This window comes from Aspergillus welwitschiae, assembly GCF_003344945.1.
Source record: "Aspergillus welwitschiae strain CBS 139.54b unplaced genomic scaffold BDQ94scaffold_13, whole genome shotgun sequence".
In the NCBI taxonomy this organism is placed as follows: domain Eukaryota; kingdom Fungi; phylum Ascomycota; class Eurotiomycetes; order Eurotiales; family Aspergillaceae; genus Aspergillus; species Aspergillus welwitschiae.
The window spans coordinates 727,889-743,124 of record NW_020798707.1 but is presented as its reverse complement, the minus strand read 5'-3'; the positions used below and the strand labels follow the sequence as shown (position 1 = coordinate 743,124).

The 15,236-nt window shown below is 48.7% G+C and overlaps 3 protein-coding genes across 3 annotated transcripts; 1 reads left to right on the top strand and 2 right to left on the bottom strand.

The window, feature by feature from the left end:
* Positions 1–2,069: 2,069 nt before the first annotated feature.
* BDQ94DRAFT_142464 (uncharacterized protein) lies at positions 2,070–3,733 on the top strand. The gene is made up of 2 exons (XM_026766040.1): positions 2,070–2,469; positions 2,539–3,733. Exons 1-2 carry the CDS (start codon positions 2,298–2,300, stop codon positions 3,132–3,134), a joined length of 768 nt encoding a protein of 255 aa, XP_026627291.1. The 5' UTR covers positions 2,070–2,297; the 3' UTR covers positions 3,135–3,733.
* Positions 3,734–10,120: 6,387 nt separating this feature from the next.
* BDQ94DRAFT_24679 (casein kinase II subunit beta) lies at positions 10,121–11,687 on the bottom strand. The gene has a single exon (XM_026775313.1). The coding sequence runs from the start codon at positions 11,321–11,323 to the stop codon at positions 10,232–10,234; it is 1,092 nt and encodes a 363-aa protein (XP_026627290.1). The 5' UTR covers positions 11,324–11,687; the 3' UTR covers positions 10,121–10,231.
* Positions 11,688–12,282: 595 nt separating this feature from the next.
* Positions 12,283–15,008, bottom strand: BDQ94DRAFT_24685 (transcription factor domain-containing protein). The gene is made up of 6 exons (XM_026775314.1): positions 14,762–15,008; positions 14,579–14,655; positions 14,455–14,500; positions 13,635–14,373; positions 13,331–13,582; positions 12,283–13,274 (listed from the first exon to the last, which is right to left on the bottom strand). Exons 1-6 carry the CDS (start codon positions 14,917–14,919, stop codon positions 12,300–12,302), a joined length of 2,247 nt encoding a protein of 748 aa, XP_026627289.1. The 5' UTR covers positions 14,920–15,008; the 3' UTR covers positions 12,283–12,299.
* Positions 15,009–15,236: the final 228 nt, after the last annotated feature.

The following is a 15,236-nucleotide window of genomic DNA, read 5'->3' as shown; positions in this document are numbered from 1 at the left end:
GTAGATTAGTTTTCCCTACTAGCTAATGGAGGATGGTGACATCGCCCACCAATCACCCTAGCCGATGGAGATTAAAACGTGCCTAGATACAGGCGCGGAAATTCCTCTATTTCCATGGTTCACCCGAACCCTGTCGGATTTAAGCGACAAAGACAAAGACAAAGGCCGCAGTGGTAGTAGTGCTACTACTATGGTAGGTAGTATTGGAGTAGGTGCCTAGTTACTATATCCTGGTAAATGGGTCTTTGGGGGCTACCGGTCTAGGATGAACCATTAGCTAATGGGTTAGTACTAGTAGTTAGTTGGTTCATTCTGGGAGATATTTGAATGCCTGAGGTCTACAGTAACGCTCCTTCATACACGAAGTAGTATGTATGTATGTAAGTATGTATCTCCGCGGATCGTCGGCATGGGACACTTGAAACAGTAACAACATAATCATTGAAACGCATTCATCAAGCACAAGAAGGCTATTCAAATTCATAAGACAATTATATAAATTTCTCATTTATTGGACAATCACCCTGCCTCACATGGTGTGATGGGAAGAAGATTGTGTAACCATACCCAACAAATCAACTAATTAATTACCCAGTAACCCCGTACCGATACAGTATTAATACGAGGCCACCCAACATACCACTGGATTGTAAAAGCCGCGCTTTTCATTTTCAGCCCCCTCCTGGCAGACACCATCCAAGTCAAGTCCAACAAACATCCTGCTTAAGCCACGCACACTCACACACTCACACACACACTCACTTTCCGCTCGTTTCAAAGCCTAGGGAACGAATGTAATTGGATCACTCGGTTCGACACTGCGCCCTTAGGCCGTCCATCAGTAGGACAAATCTCCAAGCCTATTTCTATTTACTGAAGTTGGAAAAGCTAGTAGCTAGATTAGGAGCCCGCCATGCTGGGCCCATTCTCCCCCACACCCACACACTCAATCACTCAACATGCGAGGTTGACTTATCATCAAGGGGGTGAGTGGGTGTGGGAATGGAAGGATGGCCATGCAGTAGCAGCAGTAGCTTCTTGGGGCTTTTTCTTTTTCGACTGACCGTCTCGGTTGGCTCAATTGAACGGCTTTTCTTTTTAAGACACACTATCCAACTAGTCCGGAAAGGGCCCGTTGTTGCATTCGTTTCGAATCCTGGGCCGACAGAATTCAGCTCCTCTCGGCACTGCATAATTTGACAGGGAATATACGACCGTAGAATCTCGGGAGAATGCTGCAGGATGGGGGAGAGACTACGCAGAGCCTAGTTGGTAGACAATTGTAGTCGTACTAATGCAATTCGTTCTGTATATTTGACGGCTGTTACAAAGCGGGCTGCTGTATACTCCATAGAGGGAAAAATGTTCCTATTCTCAGGCAGGCATTCGGGCCTGTCTGGTAGCTGTTACTTACTATCTCTGGAAGATCGATATGGAACCACATGGTCGTCGAGATTGGTGGACCAACCGGGAGGGGAGAGGGGGGAGGCTGGCTGGCTTGGTCTAGCACTGCCTGATATCATGGATCCTGTTTAACCCTCCGTGGCCGCGCCCCCCTCCCACTCTCTCGTTTCTCGCACTCTCGGCCATATCGGTCATCGGGGTCCGCCAAAACAGCCTCACGCCTTCTCCTCCCCCTCATCCCCTTCCCTAGGATTCCCTCTAAACCATACCGGGCATTAGTGACGCAGCCCTGCACATCCGCCAATCCATTCGGGAAAAGTTCCCTACCAACACATGGTCAAGCCATGCATACCCTGCAAGTCTCCAGCCATTCCCAATTTGATTATTTCTTTTTTCCTTTTTCTTTTCTTCATTTAATAATATTATTTGGGTTTGAGAAAAATAAAAATAATTATTACCCATAATAATCATTTCGAAAAAGGAAAATGTCAATTAAAATAAATTCTTCGGAGCACGGACTAACGCTGCTATCGCAACGGTTCAATCCACCATCACGGACGGGCTGCTTTCATTCGGACCCGGGGCTTAGCAGGCATAAGCTACAGACCTGTTCTCCAGCTGATCGACCCATGGCTTAGTTTTAAATACTGAACCCATCCTGTGTCTTTTCTTTTGAGTTTCAGATGTTGATCATCCTTGACTCGTGACTCTCACTTGGATTCAATATCTATATAGTCAATCCCAAATCCTCCCTCTGGCTTCTCATCTTCTTTCAATCATCATTCCAACTGCTTTCAACACTTTCTACTACCACTTGTATATCTTTGCTTCTTGTGAACAAGAGCTTTGATCTATATATACTATCATCTCCCTCTACCATACTTCAGTCCAAGATGCATCGGTCTTCCAATTACTCATACCAACAAACCTCGAGCTCGAGGAGCTCCAATCATGGAACCAGCAGCGCGTTCAGCCCCAATGCCAACCCCAATGAGGACTGGACCAAGATCTCAGACCTTGCAGAGCGTCGCCGGATACAGAATCGCATTGCTCAGAGAAAATACCGTAAGTTATCTTCCCCGCAGGGTGGTTAGCTATGCTGCGACTCGAAGCTCACTGAATGCGACAATCCAGGCAAGAAGCTAAAGCGTCGCCTCGAAGACTTGGAGAAGAGAGCCGCAACTGCTTCGACATCTCCAGAACGGTCACACGAGGGCTCGGAGTCGCCGAAGGCCGTGGTGCACACTGTCAAGTCCCGCACCAAACAGGCTCGCACAACCAAGTCTAGCTCAGATGCAAACCGTCACACCTCCGCGCAACGAGGCTCTTCCTATGACAGCCACTCCACCCAGGAAGATCGCGGATCATCGATGTTTTCCCAGCAATGCACCCGACAGCTCTCAGCCTCGCCGCCTCCCGTGTTCTCTTACCCCTCATACTCCCACTTGGAATCCTATGGTCACCACTCGTACGGACAGCCACCTTCCTATCACTCTCTCAACAACCACTACAATGACCTCCCATATGGAGAGTACGGAACAACGCTGCCTTCGATCCTGCCTGGTCCGATACTCGGATCGGGCGCAAAGAAGCACCACTCGTACGCCGATGACGAGATTGTCAGCCCCTTCAGTATGAGCTATGCATCCATGGCTGGCATTGATCTGGGCCCGACGCCGCAACACCTTCCAGAGCACAACATTCCTGTACATGCCCCTCTCTCTACGTGATGCCGGTCTGTGCAAGAAGTACCAGGGTTAGCGGAGCTAATACCGTCTTTCAGATGCCACCTCTGTCTTCAGTCTACAGCGATGATCATTCCTCCCCTTCCACCCCAGCAGAGCCTTTACTGCATTATCCTCTTACACCGAAGTCGGACCCGTGTTCCCCCAACTCATACCCGCTGTTCTGATTTGATGTTGTTTCTTTCTGGAAGCTAGGTGGTGGTACTTCGTTTTCTTCTTCTTATTTCTTTCTCCTTGATTATTTTTATTTTTTCACCCCATGATTCACCCCACTCTCGCCCCTCTAATGACAGTTATGATGTATTATCGAGTCCCGGTTGGATGTAACCGCACGATTCACTTTTATTCTTTTTCTATGTTTTCTTTGTTTGCGATCGATGCTTTTTATTCCCTTTGTGAGCCCCTTTCTCTTCTTCTTCCTATTATTCCCTTCCAGAGGAATATCTTTTGTGGACTGCGCTCGAGAATGGACCCCACCCTGGGTCCAGCGCATTGCTTTGAGGTTTATTTGGTTTGCGCAAGCCGATAGATGCATGTTTTTGCGGCGTTCATGATGAAATTGAGGGGGAGTGGGGGGGAGGGGGAACCAAGGCTACAGGTGTATGCGTGTGTGGGAAATTGGCTATTATTGGGAAAGCAATTGTTCAATTTCCTTTTTCTTTTCCTATTTATTTTATTTTATTTTTTTCTTACCGAACGATCAATCCGTCCGTCCGTGTGTTTCAAAAGATAGATTACCATACTTTTCTGAATCGAGTCTGGCTTCGAACCAAGCCGTGTTGCTATGCTCTCCTACTATCCTCCATCCAGAAGTTCGTCGAGTCGAATCGAGCCGAGTCCAGGTCAGGTCAGGTCTCAGGCCCGCCAGCGACCCAAAAAGTTACTTTTGTCGGCAACTCCACCCATCCCGAAATCCCCGCGCATGTCTCCGGTCCCAAAGTGGGTAACTGCCAACCCAGACCGTGGACGGGGAGGCTTTCGCCTCCCGCCGATGGCTATGCTCGCTGATTGGTCGGCTCGTATGCGCAACCCTGGGGCCAGTGGATTGAAGGGGGTTGCGCTTGGCCCCTTGACACTAAACCAGTAGGCACGTTTAGTGGCCTAACTCACTGTTTACTCGAAATGGGTCAATTAATTCGTTTTTTTCCACCAGTTTGTTTTACCAGAACCAAACAAGCGTGATTTCACATCCACTGTTGCTAGCTTGCTAGCTAGTTAGTGTACCTTGGGTTCAGTCAGGTAGTTAGCAATCGGGGTATGAGTCGATCCCGGCGGTGTTTTGGATTTCCGTGTCCGGTTGCGCATACACACACTCTCGTCTCTATCTGGTCTATCTATCTACCTGTAAACTTGACGAAGAAAAGAAATTACAGCTTCAATAAGTTAGTTACCACATCCTCGGCAATTGAAACAACTCAAATATGTACAGCAAGTCAGATAAGGTAGTCGATTGGATCATGCCTCGGCTTAGAAACTCAACCAATTCAAATCACACCGTTTTGGGGGCCGCAGTACTTACTTAGTTTAGTCGCGGATTTGCGAGATTTGTTCATTGTGCATACAGCCTACATATGAACAGTTTATTTGACTTAAAAGTTACTAGATAGCACACAGCCTTGGGGCCATTTCGCATGGTAATTACCTAGATGAGTAGTTCACTACTACCCTAACTACTACTCTATACCATGCAGCTGTGTTGAGTTTAAATCGCAAGGCTCTCTCTTCTTTCTTTCTTGCTCTGTTCATTGTTCGCGCCCGTCGGCGCGGCCGCGGGCCCCATCCATCCATACTTAGTAGTTGAACTAACTTGCTCTAAACGAAGGATCAAAAATTCCCGGCGATACGCCCGCCTGTCTCATAACTAACTAAACCAACTTTACTTATCTAATAGACTAACTAAATCAGGAACCATGGCTACCTAGACTGGGCCCCCCAGCTTGGACTGGGTCTGTGTCTCACTCTTCTTTTTGGATTTCCAGAAAGCCACTACTACCTACGGTTTTCTTCCATGAAGGGAAAGTAAGCATTCTAGATTGTATGGAGAGGAACTGAGGAGAGAAGGGTATGAGGTAAGTAGGTTGAACAAACAAGCATTAAAACGAAGTGAAACCCAAAAACCCCCAAACCAAACCGGAGTTATCCGCTCGGAGATCGGACTTAGGCATTAGGAGATAGAGGCACGTCCTACGTAGTATCTTGGTTTTCTGTGTTACCATGTGCTTGCTATGTGCTAAATTCTGGGCCTCCCTTGTTTGTCTGTCTATCTGTCTTGAGGTCAGTGTCAGTTTAATTCAGCTGGTAAAAAGCTAAAAGAAAAAGAAAAACAAAAGTAAGTTAGTCTAGCTAGCTAACGAAGTACATACGCGAGAACGAGTCGGTAAGTAAGTACGTACTTACTTATTAACTAGGGGAAGGGAGTACTCAGTAGTTAACTAACTAATTACTATGATTGGGTCCGCTAAGGTGTGCTGCACTTCCCTCCCTCCCCCCAAAAACGCCAGGGCCAGAACCCTGTCCCTGCGACAACGCGGCGTGCCCGTCGAACCCGCTTCCGGCCAACCCGCTGTCCTTTTACCTTTTCCTTTTTGGTAGGTGAGTGTGCCGTTCGCTGCCCGGCTGCCCCGTAAATCAATCACCAACTAAGTAATTATGGAGATAGTAAACTCATGAACGAACGATGGGCGGGAAGGGAAGGGGAAAGAGTGGGAAAGATTGGAAAAGGCTGGACTGGAATGGGCGGGAGATCGATCATGGCCCGACCGGCACGTCGCTCTGCCTTCCTTAGTGGGTTAGTAACATGAGAAAAATAAAATAAGATATATTGTGCTTCTTTTCTTTCTAAGAATGTACTTAGTGGGGCTCTGCTTTTGCTGCCTCGCTCTCGCAAGAAGATGAACAAGAAGGGAGAGAAAGTTACGAACATGTGTGCTGCTGCGCCTCCACAGCTCCCGGCATGACGTGGTACTTGTCCTACAGGGTTACTGTAATAGTAGTGTGCTTGAATGACTGGCTGTGAGGGATGGCGTCTTTCTTCCTTTCTCTCTCGATCGATCGATTTGACTTGACCCGCTTGCGGTAGATTTTGTGTCTTTGTCTTGATTCCGGTGACTGTTTACTACGTACGTATTTAGATCGAGGGGGTGAGTACCTTTGGAGGAGAGATTAAACGAGTAGACGCAAATACTTGCATCTCGATTTCTACTTCCAGATAGACCGTTATTAGCTGCGTTGGATTATCAATCAATCTTAATAACTTTACTAATTAATTAGTATACATGTGACTGTAAGTAAGTACTTTGATCATTTTAAGCCTTTGACATAGCGGCCCGCCCATCTCCGTATACGGGACTTTATACTTTGTACCAAGATATCTGATTTCCTTGGCTTCTGCAGGGTAAATTACTTATATACCATGTTACTCCGAATGAACGAATATCACTATCTAAAAATATTGAAAAGAAATCCGTCGCCGCAAGGCTACTACCAACAAGCAGTCGCTACAGACATACATACACACATATACCACATACTTCTTGCATCGGACAACCCCGATCAAATCAATCACTTCAGAGATGTCAATCAGTCTGTCAAGTATAGACCCTAGCGTCAAGTAAATATCCCAACCGGAATTCAGTTCTTATTTGCCATGCAAGTCAGTAAGTAGTCCACATGATGTGCCGGTTCCAGTAACCACCCGCCTTTGGGAGTTAAGATGCGGCTGGCTGGCTTGCAACCGAAACATCCGGTAATTGCCCGGAAGCAAAGCTGTATGGTCAGGACACACACTCTCTCATTTCCTCCATTCTTTGTTTGTATACCGCACATATATATATACGAGTGGCGATAGCAGAAAATCCAAAAAAAAAAAAAAAGGAAATGAATGCAACAGTGAGTGAGTGAGTGATACTGTTACAGCCGCGGAAAATCCAAATCTGAATCTAATTCCTAAAATCTACGTTTTGTTCCGCTGCACGCCTTAGGTAGAACTAGACCATGCCCGACAAGACAGCGTGGCAGACGTTAGATAGATAGTAAAGTTGAACAAGGCTCAAATATACGAGTCTGCTGCAGCCACACATACACACAAGGCTGGCTCTGTCTCGGAGTCCCAAAAAAAGAAGACGTTACTTTTCCATCGATTACAAATCTAGTATTTGAATGTGATGTGATGTATACTATCCTTCCCGTGGATGGCGTATGCGTACTTTTTATTCCCCCCAAGTTTAATTTCTTCATTTTGTACAACATTCAGAAACGGAGGGAATGTTTCGCTGGCACCATTCAAGGGCGTTTATCACCAACTGCGGCAAAGTCTATGTATCTCGTTCATCACTCACCCATTCCTAAAGTCATGGTGGATGAGGAGGAGGAGGAGGCTCAGAATGACCAGGACTAGGGCCAGGATTAAACCCAATCCAGTCCACTTCACTCCACTCCAATCCTTAGCGTTGCAGCAGCACCAGCAGTAGCGACCCCAGACACACCAGGCTAAAGTTGCACGAGGGGTGGGCAACAGAAGACATCAAAGCCCGGCGCCAGGGATTTCCGAAGGGAGAGAAACCAATCTCGACTTGACGAGACGCAGTCGAAGGGACCTGACTCGGTGGGTGGAGTGAGGGGTGAGGGGAAAGGGAAATGTATCTCGTATAGGCTGAAAGACATCTGGCCGAGCTACTAGGATTGGGCCTTTTCCCCCCCTCTCCCCCCCTTCCTCACCTCACCTGCCAGCATTGCATTGGTTAGGGCGTGGGATTCGTCATGCATGAGTGACACCAGGAGGCTCAAGAGAAAATAGAATAAAAATAAAATAAAAACATTGGCAGTAGTGTAGTATGCAGATACGGAGTCGGACAAGCTGAAAATCGGTGAAATCCGGTTCCTTCCTCCCCCTGTGGTTTTCCGTACAGTAATTTATTCTCAATATCTGGGAGGAGAAGAAGAAGAGGCTTGTTGATTGGTGGTAAGAGCTGGCTGGATGCCTTGCCTGTTGAAGCTGGGCAATGAATGAATTGAGGTCGGGATGGGGGCCTCATGACTCACTCTACCAGGGACACAATAACTAACTAACTAATGAATCCTTCTGGATAGTCATGAGTAATTTTGATGGTCTAACCGACTACTTCATACAGGTTACTTATCAGTTGGACGCCTAATGCGTAAAGTAAAGTTCTCATCGTTTATTAATTCTTGTTAACGCCACGGAGGGGTCATAAACCCGCATGACAAATACGATCGCTACATAGTTAGTTGGTTATAATTTTGAGTCTACATTATGCATACCAAGGACAAGGACACGGACGGACAGAACATCCCTCCGACTCCGAACGGAAGGGAGTCAGAGTCAGGTCATCACTTTAATTTTCCCTTTTTTGTTTTTTCGATTTACCCGTCCAGGGTCTGAAGATTACGCTCGACCGGTCGGTCGGTCGGTCGGTCGGTCGCCCGGCCGGGACCGGCTGAATACTACTAGTTCGTTTTGAGATGATGGTGCCATTCTAGACTCTCAGTTACTGCTTCTTATCATCCTATCGCCCGTGGACTTGACACAACCACGTGTGATCCTGCGATCCTGCGATCCTTCGTTCTTCATCTTTGGTAGGTGCCTAGCCGTTTAAATCATGTTTCAGTTTAGTGATGTAATATATGGAGATAATGAGGTGTCTGATACGATAACTTGAGTAGGATCTAGCTATAGTAGTAGATGTTGGGAACTTGGGATGCCTATTGTTATTGTGCACGGAGCATGAGTCTGATCCCAGGGTCCTTTCACATGTAGATATCATTGCTGGTTACTGCTACATTGGTTGATAACACTGAGGAGATAGTTTGTCAGTAGGTTTGTAGTCCCTCTAGGCATTAATATTCCTGAATATAGGCGCCTACTACTGCTGCTGATTCGGGCATCTACCTTCTCGGCGTTATAGAGGATCGTGATGGTGGAGAACATATATTTGATACTCTTGTATATAATAGACTATATTACTCCGTATATTAAATTTAGCACTATTCGCTAGCTGCATGGGGGATGCTAGGGTAGTATCCTGAGTATACCTTTTTCCTGATTAGGAATTACCCTACTATCATATTACTCTTTATGTATCTGTCTGGCTGTGCGATGCTTGTGGAAGGCCCTAGCTATGCATGTGCTTTATCTCTGAGGTGAGTTAGCGCCGGAATGAGGAAATAGGCAGATACGGGTTGATGATGATGTAGTTTATCGTCTCTATATGTGCTAGTTATGCGCTTCGATCACAGCTACGATCAACTGTGATGCCTGATCTGCTTGATACTATTTCTGTGCTCTATGCTAGGCCACTCTGAACATTAAATGTAGCTTGAGATGAGGATAAATACATCTGCCTATTCAGGTGGATTCGGAGGGAGGTAGGTGCAAACGTGGGATATACGCGTATCCGGTCTCAAGAATACAGGCACCTAATGCACATGAACTGTACGAGTATGGTATGTAATAGCCAAATCCGCATGAGTCGGATGATGAAGCTATCTATCGGGCAGGTAATGGATGCGATAGAAGTCACAGGCTTAGTGGCTTGTTACTGATGAACCAGGAGCGAGTGTATTCAAGAAAACTCACGGGGGAGAATTTATTGCATACAAACTAGAGAGTTGATCACTGCGTCAAGCATGTGCCTACGTAAATGGATATCTACTGCACGTCCATTAATCAATTCATACAATCGTACTTTATCCATGATTCTCCTCTGTACTGTATTCGAACGTGAATCTGTACGCCAAAGACGAAGAAACTCGACTCAACGACGCCTCGATGCAGGTCAACAGGATGAGCTGAAACGAACATTGCGAACTGAAGCGAACAAGGTCAATAGACAAGCGTGGTAGAAGTAGTGTAGGTTTTGCGGGAGATAGGGATGGCGACGAGTAAGAGATAATGTGGTAGGAAGATAGAGGGTAATGATTCCAAATATTTCACTAGATGGAGCACAGACAGGCAATAGAAGGAGATGAAGAACATAAGAATATTTAGATAAAAAAAAAGGACAGAAAGGATTGAGAAAGGATAACTATCCCAACAAGGAAAGCACACAAGACAATGTGACACGTTATCCAGCCTCCGCTCCGTTGATGCTCATCTGGTTAGGATTGTATCGCCGTCTGCGCATGGGCGCCTTTTTCCTTTTCGCAATGGCGGCACTCTGTGCGCTGCCGGGGGCGCTCCCCATTTCCGTGTCCCCATCATTATCAGCATTATCAGCCCCCCCGTGCAGCGCCTCGTACCGTGACAGCTCATCCAGTTCCCGAATATCAAGAGGCTTCATCCGCAGCCACTTCATGCGTGGTCCTGACCGTGAGCGTTCCGACACGCGGAAACCATAGATCCGGGACTCGTAGATCCGACCCGGTCCAAGACCCGGGCTGAAGTTGATGGTACGCACGCCGTTGATCTCGACAGGCTGGTTGGGAGGAGGCACATCTGGCACGACTTGGTTGTTGATCGAAGAAGATGTCAAGGAGGAGGAGCGGGTCGGTGATAACGCGGCGAGGGAGCTGTCCAGCCGGGGTCCGATATCGAGGTCTGGGAAGGTCATAAAGAACAGGCAACCAAAGGTAGTTCCAAAGAATGCTCCATCGACTGAGTGGAACCGACTGTTCGGGGGCGTGTACAGATCTTGGCAACTAGGGCAGAACAGCTTGACCGTCTCTTGGCCAGGCGTGTCGGAACGGCCGACGGGCAGAACCTTGCATCCGTTGCAATAGACTCGCGGGCAGACACCGAAATGTTGCATTTCGTACTTTTCAAGCATCTGCTGGATACCGGGCCGTGAAGTGATGTAGCGCTGGTGGATCAGTCCGTAAAGCAATTCGGCGGAGCTCTCAATAACGCTCAGATCACTCGCGACTCGTGCATGCCTCCGTTCCCCTGCCCTGCGGTATCCTGGTGGCTTCTCGTCTCCTAGAATCTCGTCCTCGTCCTCCTCTTCCTCCTCCTCTTCTTCATCCTCCTCGTCCTCCTCGGGTTCCACATCCAGGATCATTTCCAGGGCCTCCTTGTACATAGGCACCTGCGATTGCAGACCCGTCAGGTTGAAGTCATCTTCGATAAAGTCCTCCGACACTTCCGCAAAGAACTCATGACCCATCAGGGAGCAAAACGAGGAGATCCAGGACTCCGGGGCCCCTTCCGAAGACGACATATCGAAGGAGTCGGACGCGGACGACGAGGGCGTCGATTCAGACAGTTGACTCAGATCCAGCCTGTCTAGGCCGTCGGCCAACGCCGAACCTATCTCTCTCGACACGTTGCCGAGCTAAGGAGAGAAACGACTGCGAAGTATCTCGTGCGAGATGAAGCGCCGATTAAACCTGCACCAGATGTAATGGGATCTGGTACAAGGTTCCGAAGTCGTGAGCCCTCCTGTGGTAGGAAGGCAAGAATTGGGTGGATAAGGTATAATGGGACTGCAGATGACGTCCGCTGTAGGGCTAATAGAATGACAGGGTTGTGATGAATGTCGCGGTCATGACAGTGTGCGGGCGGGCGAGCGGGCGGGCAGATTGTTGTGCGATGAGGGTGTGTTAACGCGACTGAATTGGGAGCGGGACTCTTCAGCAAACGATGTCTCCCAGAATCACTGACGGCCACAAGGCATTAATAGAGATTGATAGATTTGACCCGTCCAGATGATGGTGGATAAGGATGGATCAACAAATCTCCCTGGCTCTCTCTCTCTCTCTCTCTCTCTCTTTCTCTCTTCCTGAATCGATCGACGGAGGATGTCGAGGGGCTTCCGAAATTAGGTTCGTGGGGCGGTCGGGAAAGGTGCTCAAACACGAAGAGGGAGCGATAGATAAGGCAGCTAGACGACGGCAGAGTGGTGAGTCGGGGCCCAAAAGATAGACAACAGAAAGACCGATGTCTTCAGATGCAGAGAAGGTGGGTGGCCACACCAACAGCGATTCACAAGTGGAACATGTTCTGGGATTGGCTTTGGAGGAGGTTGGCGACCGAAAGTCACCCGCCGCTGGCTTTCCCTCCCTCAGTCACGTGGCGATCGGCCAGCCTCGACTGTCCCTCAGTCTCTCTCTACATGGGGATATGGTTATACAGGACAACGACACTTCATGCTACGATTTGAACAGTCGTGACCACTGTAGATCTGATCTCATCTTCTAGAACAAATCCCGGATCACCCGTGACCATTCGCCTTCATCTCCAAGCACTCCCGAGAGCCCCTCCCCCGTGTTCTGGATCTCCCCATCATGACCTACAAACCCATTGATCCCCTCGGCCGGTGTCCCAGAAGCCATAAAGTTCCCAAACCCGCCTACTGCCTCAAATAGATTCGTAAGCTCATGGCTCATCTGCAGCCCGTTGAGAGGACTGTTGCCAAGCTCGCCGATCCCATTCATCGGGCCATACACCGACAAGTCTTCAATTTGGTGCCCTGCTAATCCGGCCATGGCCACTGCTGCACTGGAATGAGGGTCATTTGAATCCGACCCGAAAGGCCGCACAAGCACTCCCAGTCGTTCCCCGATCTTTCGAAGTCCCTTGATAGCCTTCCAGAGACGCTTCGAGACGTAGGACTTCGTACTGAACCCGCTGATCAAGTTCAGTGCCATGTAGAACTCATCCCGTACTTGTCGGTTGAAGTCTGCCGGTGCATGGCAGACAGCAAGGAAGAGGACTGCCAGAGCAGCCACGAGGAAATAGTTGAAGGTGATCTGTTGGCTGCGGTATATGTCGGATGTCTGATTGAGTCGAGTGAGCACGCGGATGGTATCTTTTGCAACATCCACCACCGTTTGAGCATGACCCTTATCCTCGGCAATACTTGCTGCAGAGTGGAGTACGGGGCGGTAGATGAGGATTCGGAGCTGATTCATGCGGAGATACAGTAGGACCCTTAATCGCCTCAGGCCCCGGTTGGCCGAATCCACATGACCACTCTTTGGAGACTCGATTGGATAGAATTTCAGGGCATCTGGGACCTGTTTGTACCACTGCAAGATCTGGTAATCCAGATAGCCTATCTCATCCCGACGTATGTCCGTTGTACCCTCAGAGCCAAGCCCCGAATACCAGATCTTCGAGCTAATGCGATTGTATGATATCATCGATTTCAGATACGGCAATGAAGCATCCTAGAGAGGTTATTAGCAGCTGACCAATAAAGAATCCATTAAATAGTGTAACTCACCGGCTCAGGGAGGTTAGGGTCGATGTCTTCATCCTGGATGTTGAAAGGCAGCCCTGTCCCGAGACTCCATCGTCGGTCCAGACTGTAGATTGTCCAGAAAGTCTTCACCACGGCAGGCCATTGGTCTTCATCCGGAAACATCTTGTTCAGGGCATCGCGCCGATGCAGACCCATCTCAAGGCACATACGTGCGGCCAGGCCGATGATGCGATAAGCCATGGCATCATCGTCCATGTGAAAATGGAAAGTTGCCTGTTGTTTGAACGTGTCAGCGCAATCCCAGTACATATAGTGATTAACCCACAATCATGCCATATAACTGGATTGTCCTGATGTCGAGCGTATCCCAGAGTTTGGATTCAGCTATTGGCTTTACGCTCAGATACAGCCGCTGTCCGAGCTCGCTTTGGCCGCCCCCTTCCACGACCAGTGTTATAGCAAGTATCATCTTCAAAAGAACCGTGTTGTCATCAGTAAGACCATCAGCACCAGGCAAGCCCCGTTGCGCAAACCCCGTGCGTATCGCAGATTCCATGAACGTGTATAGCAAGTTCACTTGCTGAGCGATCTGGTCTATATCAACCAGGGGATACATGATACCAATCTCCTCTTCATAGACACGACACAGACGCAAAGCTTCTTCTCGCTTGATGGACCATATGGGATCCTTGGTGGGATGCATTGTGAGAAACGACGGGCCCACATGGGGAGGGGAGCCAGCCGGGGTGACCTGGGCCGTGGTCAAATCGTCTGGTATCACTTCCTCGGGCGGGGCGATGCCCATGTTCTGTAGACTAGACCTTGCGACGTCGAAGTTAAAAGCTGAGCTGGTTGGCCCCTGGAATCGGGGATGTCTTATGCGTGGTTTGCCCAATGGGGCATGCATAGGAGTGAACACCGATTGCGAGCCATCACGAGAGAAGGCGTCAAAATTTGGGGAGTCTATGGACGACCTTTGCGACCGAAGATCCTTCAGATTGGTAAAAAGACTATTTACCTGTTCCTGTAATGTCTTTATCTGGTCTGTCATCGACCGAAATTCCCTGGTAGTGGAGGACTGGTCAGCTGAGGACCATGATGGGCATACTGCAGGGAAAGAAAGCCAGAGGTGATGATCGACGTACTCGGAGTCTTTAAAGTTATTATTGCAGCAGTTTGGGGCATATCGACCTATGGAAATAGTAAGTCGCGTCTGCCATGTGTGTTGAGGGAGCTACAGCGAGGAGCTACAGCGCAAGGCTGACTGACATTCGAGGTTAAGGTGTCCACAGCGTTGACAGGGTACCTGGCCATTGCATTTGATCTTCCGCCTCTTGCATTCGTTACTAAACGGGAAATACAGAATTAATCAGCTAACAGATAAGAGGAAGCGTGCTAAGCCAGTGATGGGAGAGGGTCAACATGGGTGGATGGCAGCGAGCCGAATCATACCACGCAATGGAGATGTAGCGATTCCGCTTGGAACGAGTATGAGTTCCGTTGGCGGGTTCCGCTTTCCTCTTCGCGGTATCAGCGTCCGGAGTGGCATTCTGCTCGCCAGAATCAGGCTGGGGTGGTGCCATATCAACCTGCGGCGACTCCGACGACATTTTGGATGGAAATCAAGTTGGGACGATTGGTTGTTGGCGCGAAAGAGAGCAGCGACCGGCGCGGAGGGATTCCTTTCGTTTGCTCGATGGCGCGCGGGGTTTCCGTTTCCCCAGATGGCCGGACCGGGAAGGGATCGCCGACGAGGAGATTCAGGTGCTGCGGATTTATTTCTTATAAGCTAATGGGAAGTCCCTAGCTGATCCTGACGGTGGTCAACTGTGGTTCTGGTCAAATGACAGGTTTGTTGTCTGCCGTCTAATTTCCAATTGGGTTGTCGAGGTAAAAAAGACCGAGCGAGTTCTGTCCATGGTTTTAT

Bases quoted from the DNA above. Each gene is read 5' to 3' on its own strand.
- BDQ94DRAFT_142464 (XM_026766040.1), top strand. From the start codon at position 2,298: ATGCATCGGTCTTCCAATTACTCATACCAACAAACCTCGAGCTCGAGG. The intron at 2,470-2,538 runs GTAAGTTATCTT...GCGACAATCCAG, and splicing joins CATTGCTCAGAGAAAATACC to GCAAGAAGCTAAAGCGTCGC.
- BDQ94DRAFT_24679 (XM_026775313.1), bottom strand. From the start codon at position 11,323: ATGTCGTCTTCGGAAGGGGCCCCGGAGTCCTGGATCTCCTCGTTTTGC.
- BDQ94DRAFT_24685 (XM_026775314.1), bottom strand. From the start codon at position 14,919: ATGTCGTCGGAGTCGCCGCAGGTTGATATGGCACCACCCCAGCCTGAT. The intron at 14,656-14,761 runs GTATGATTCGGC...TTTCCCGTTTAG, and splicing joins CGCTACATCTCCATTGCGTG to TAACGAATGCAAGAGGCGGA. The intron at 13,275-13,330 runs GTGAGTTACACT...TAACCTCTCTAG, and splicing joins ACCCTAACCTCCCTGAGCCG to GATGCTTCATTGCCGTATCT.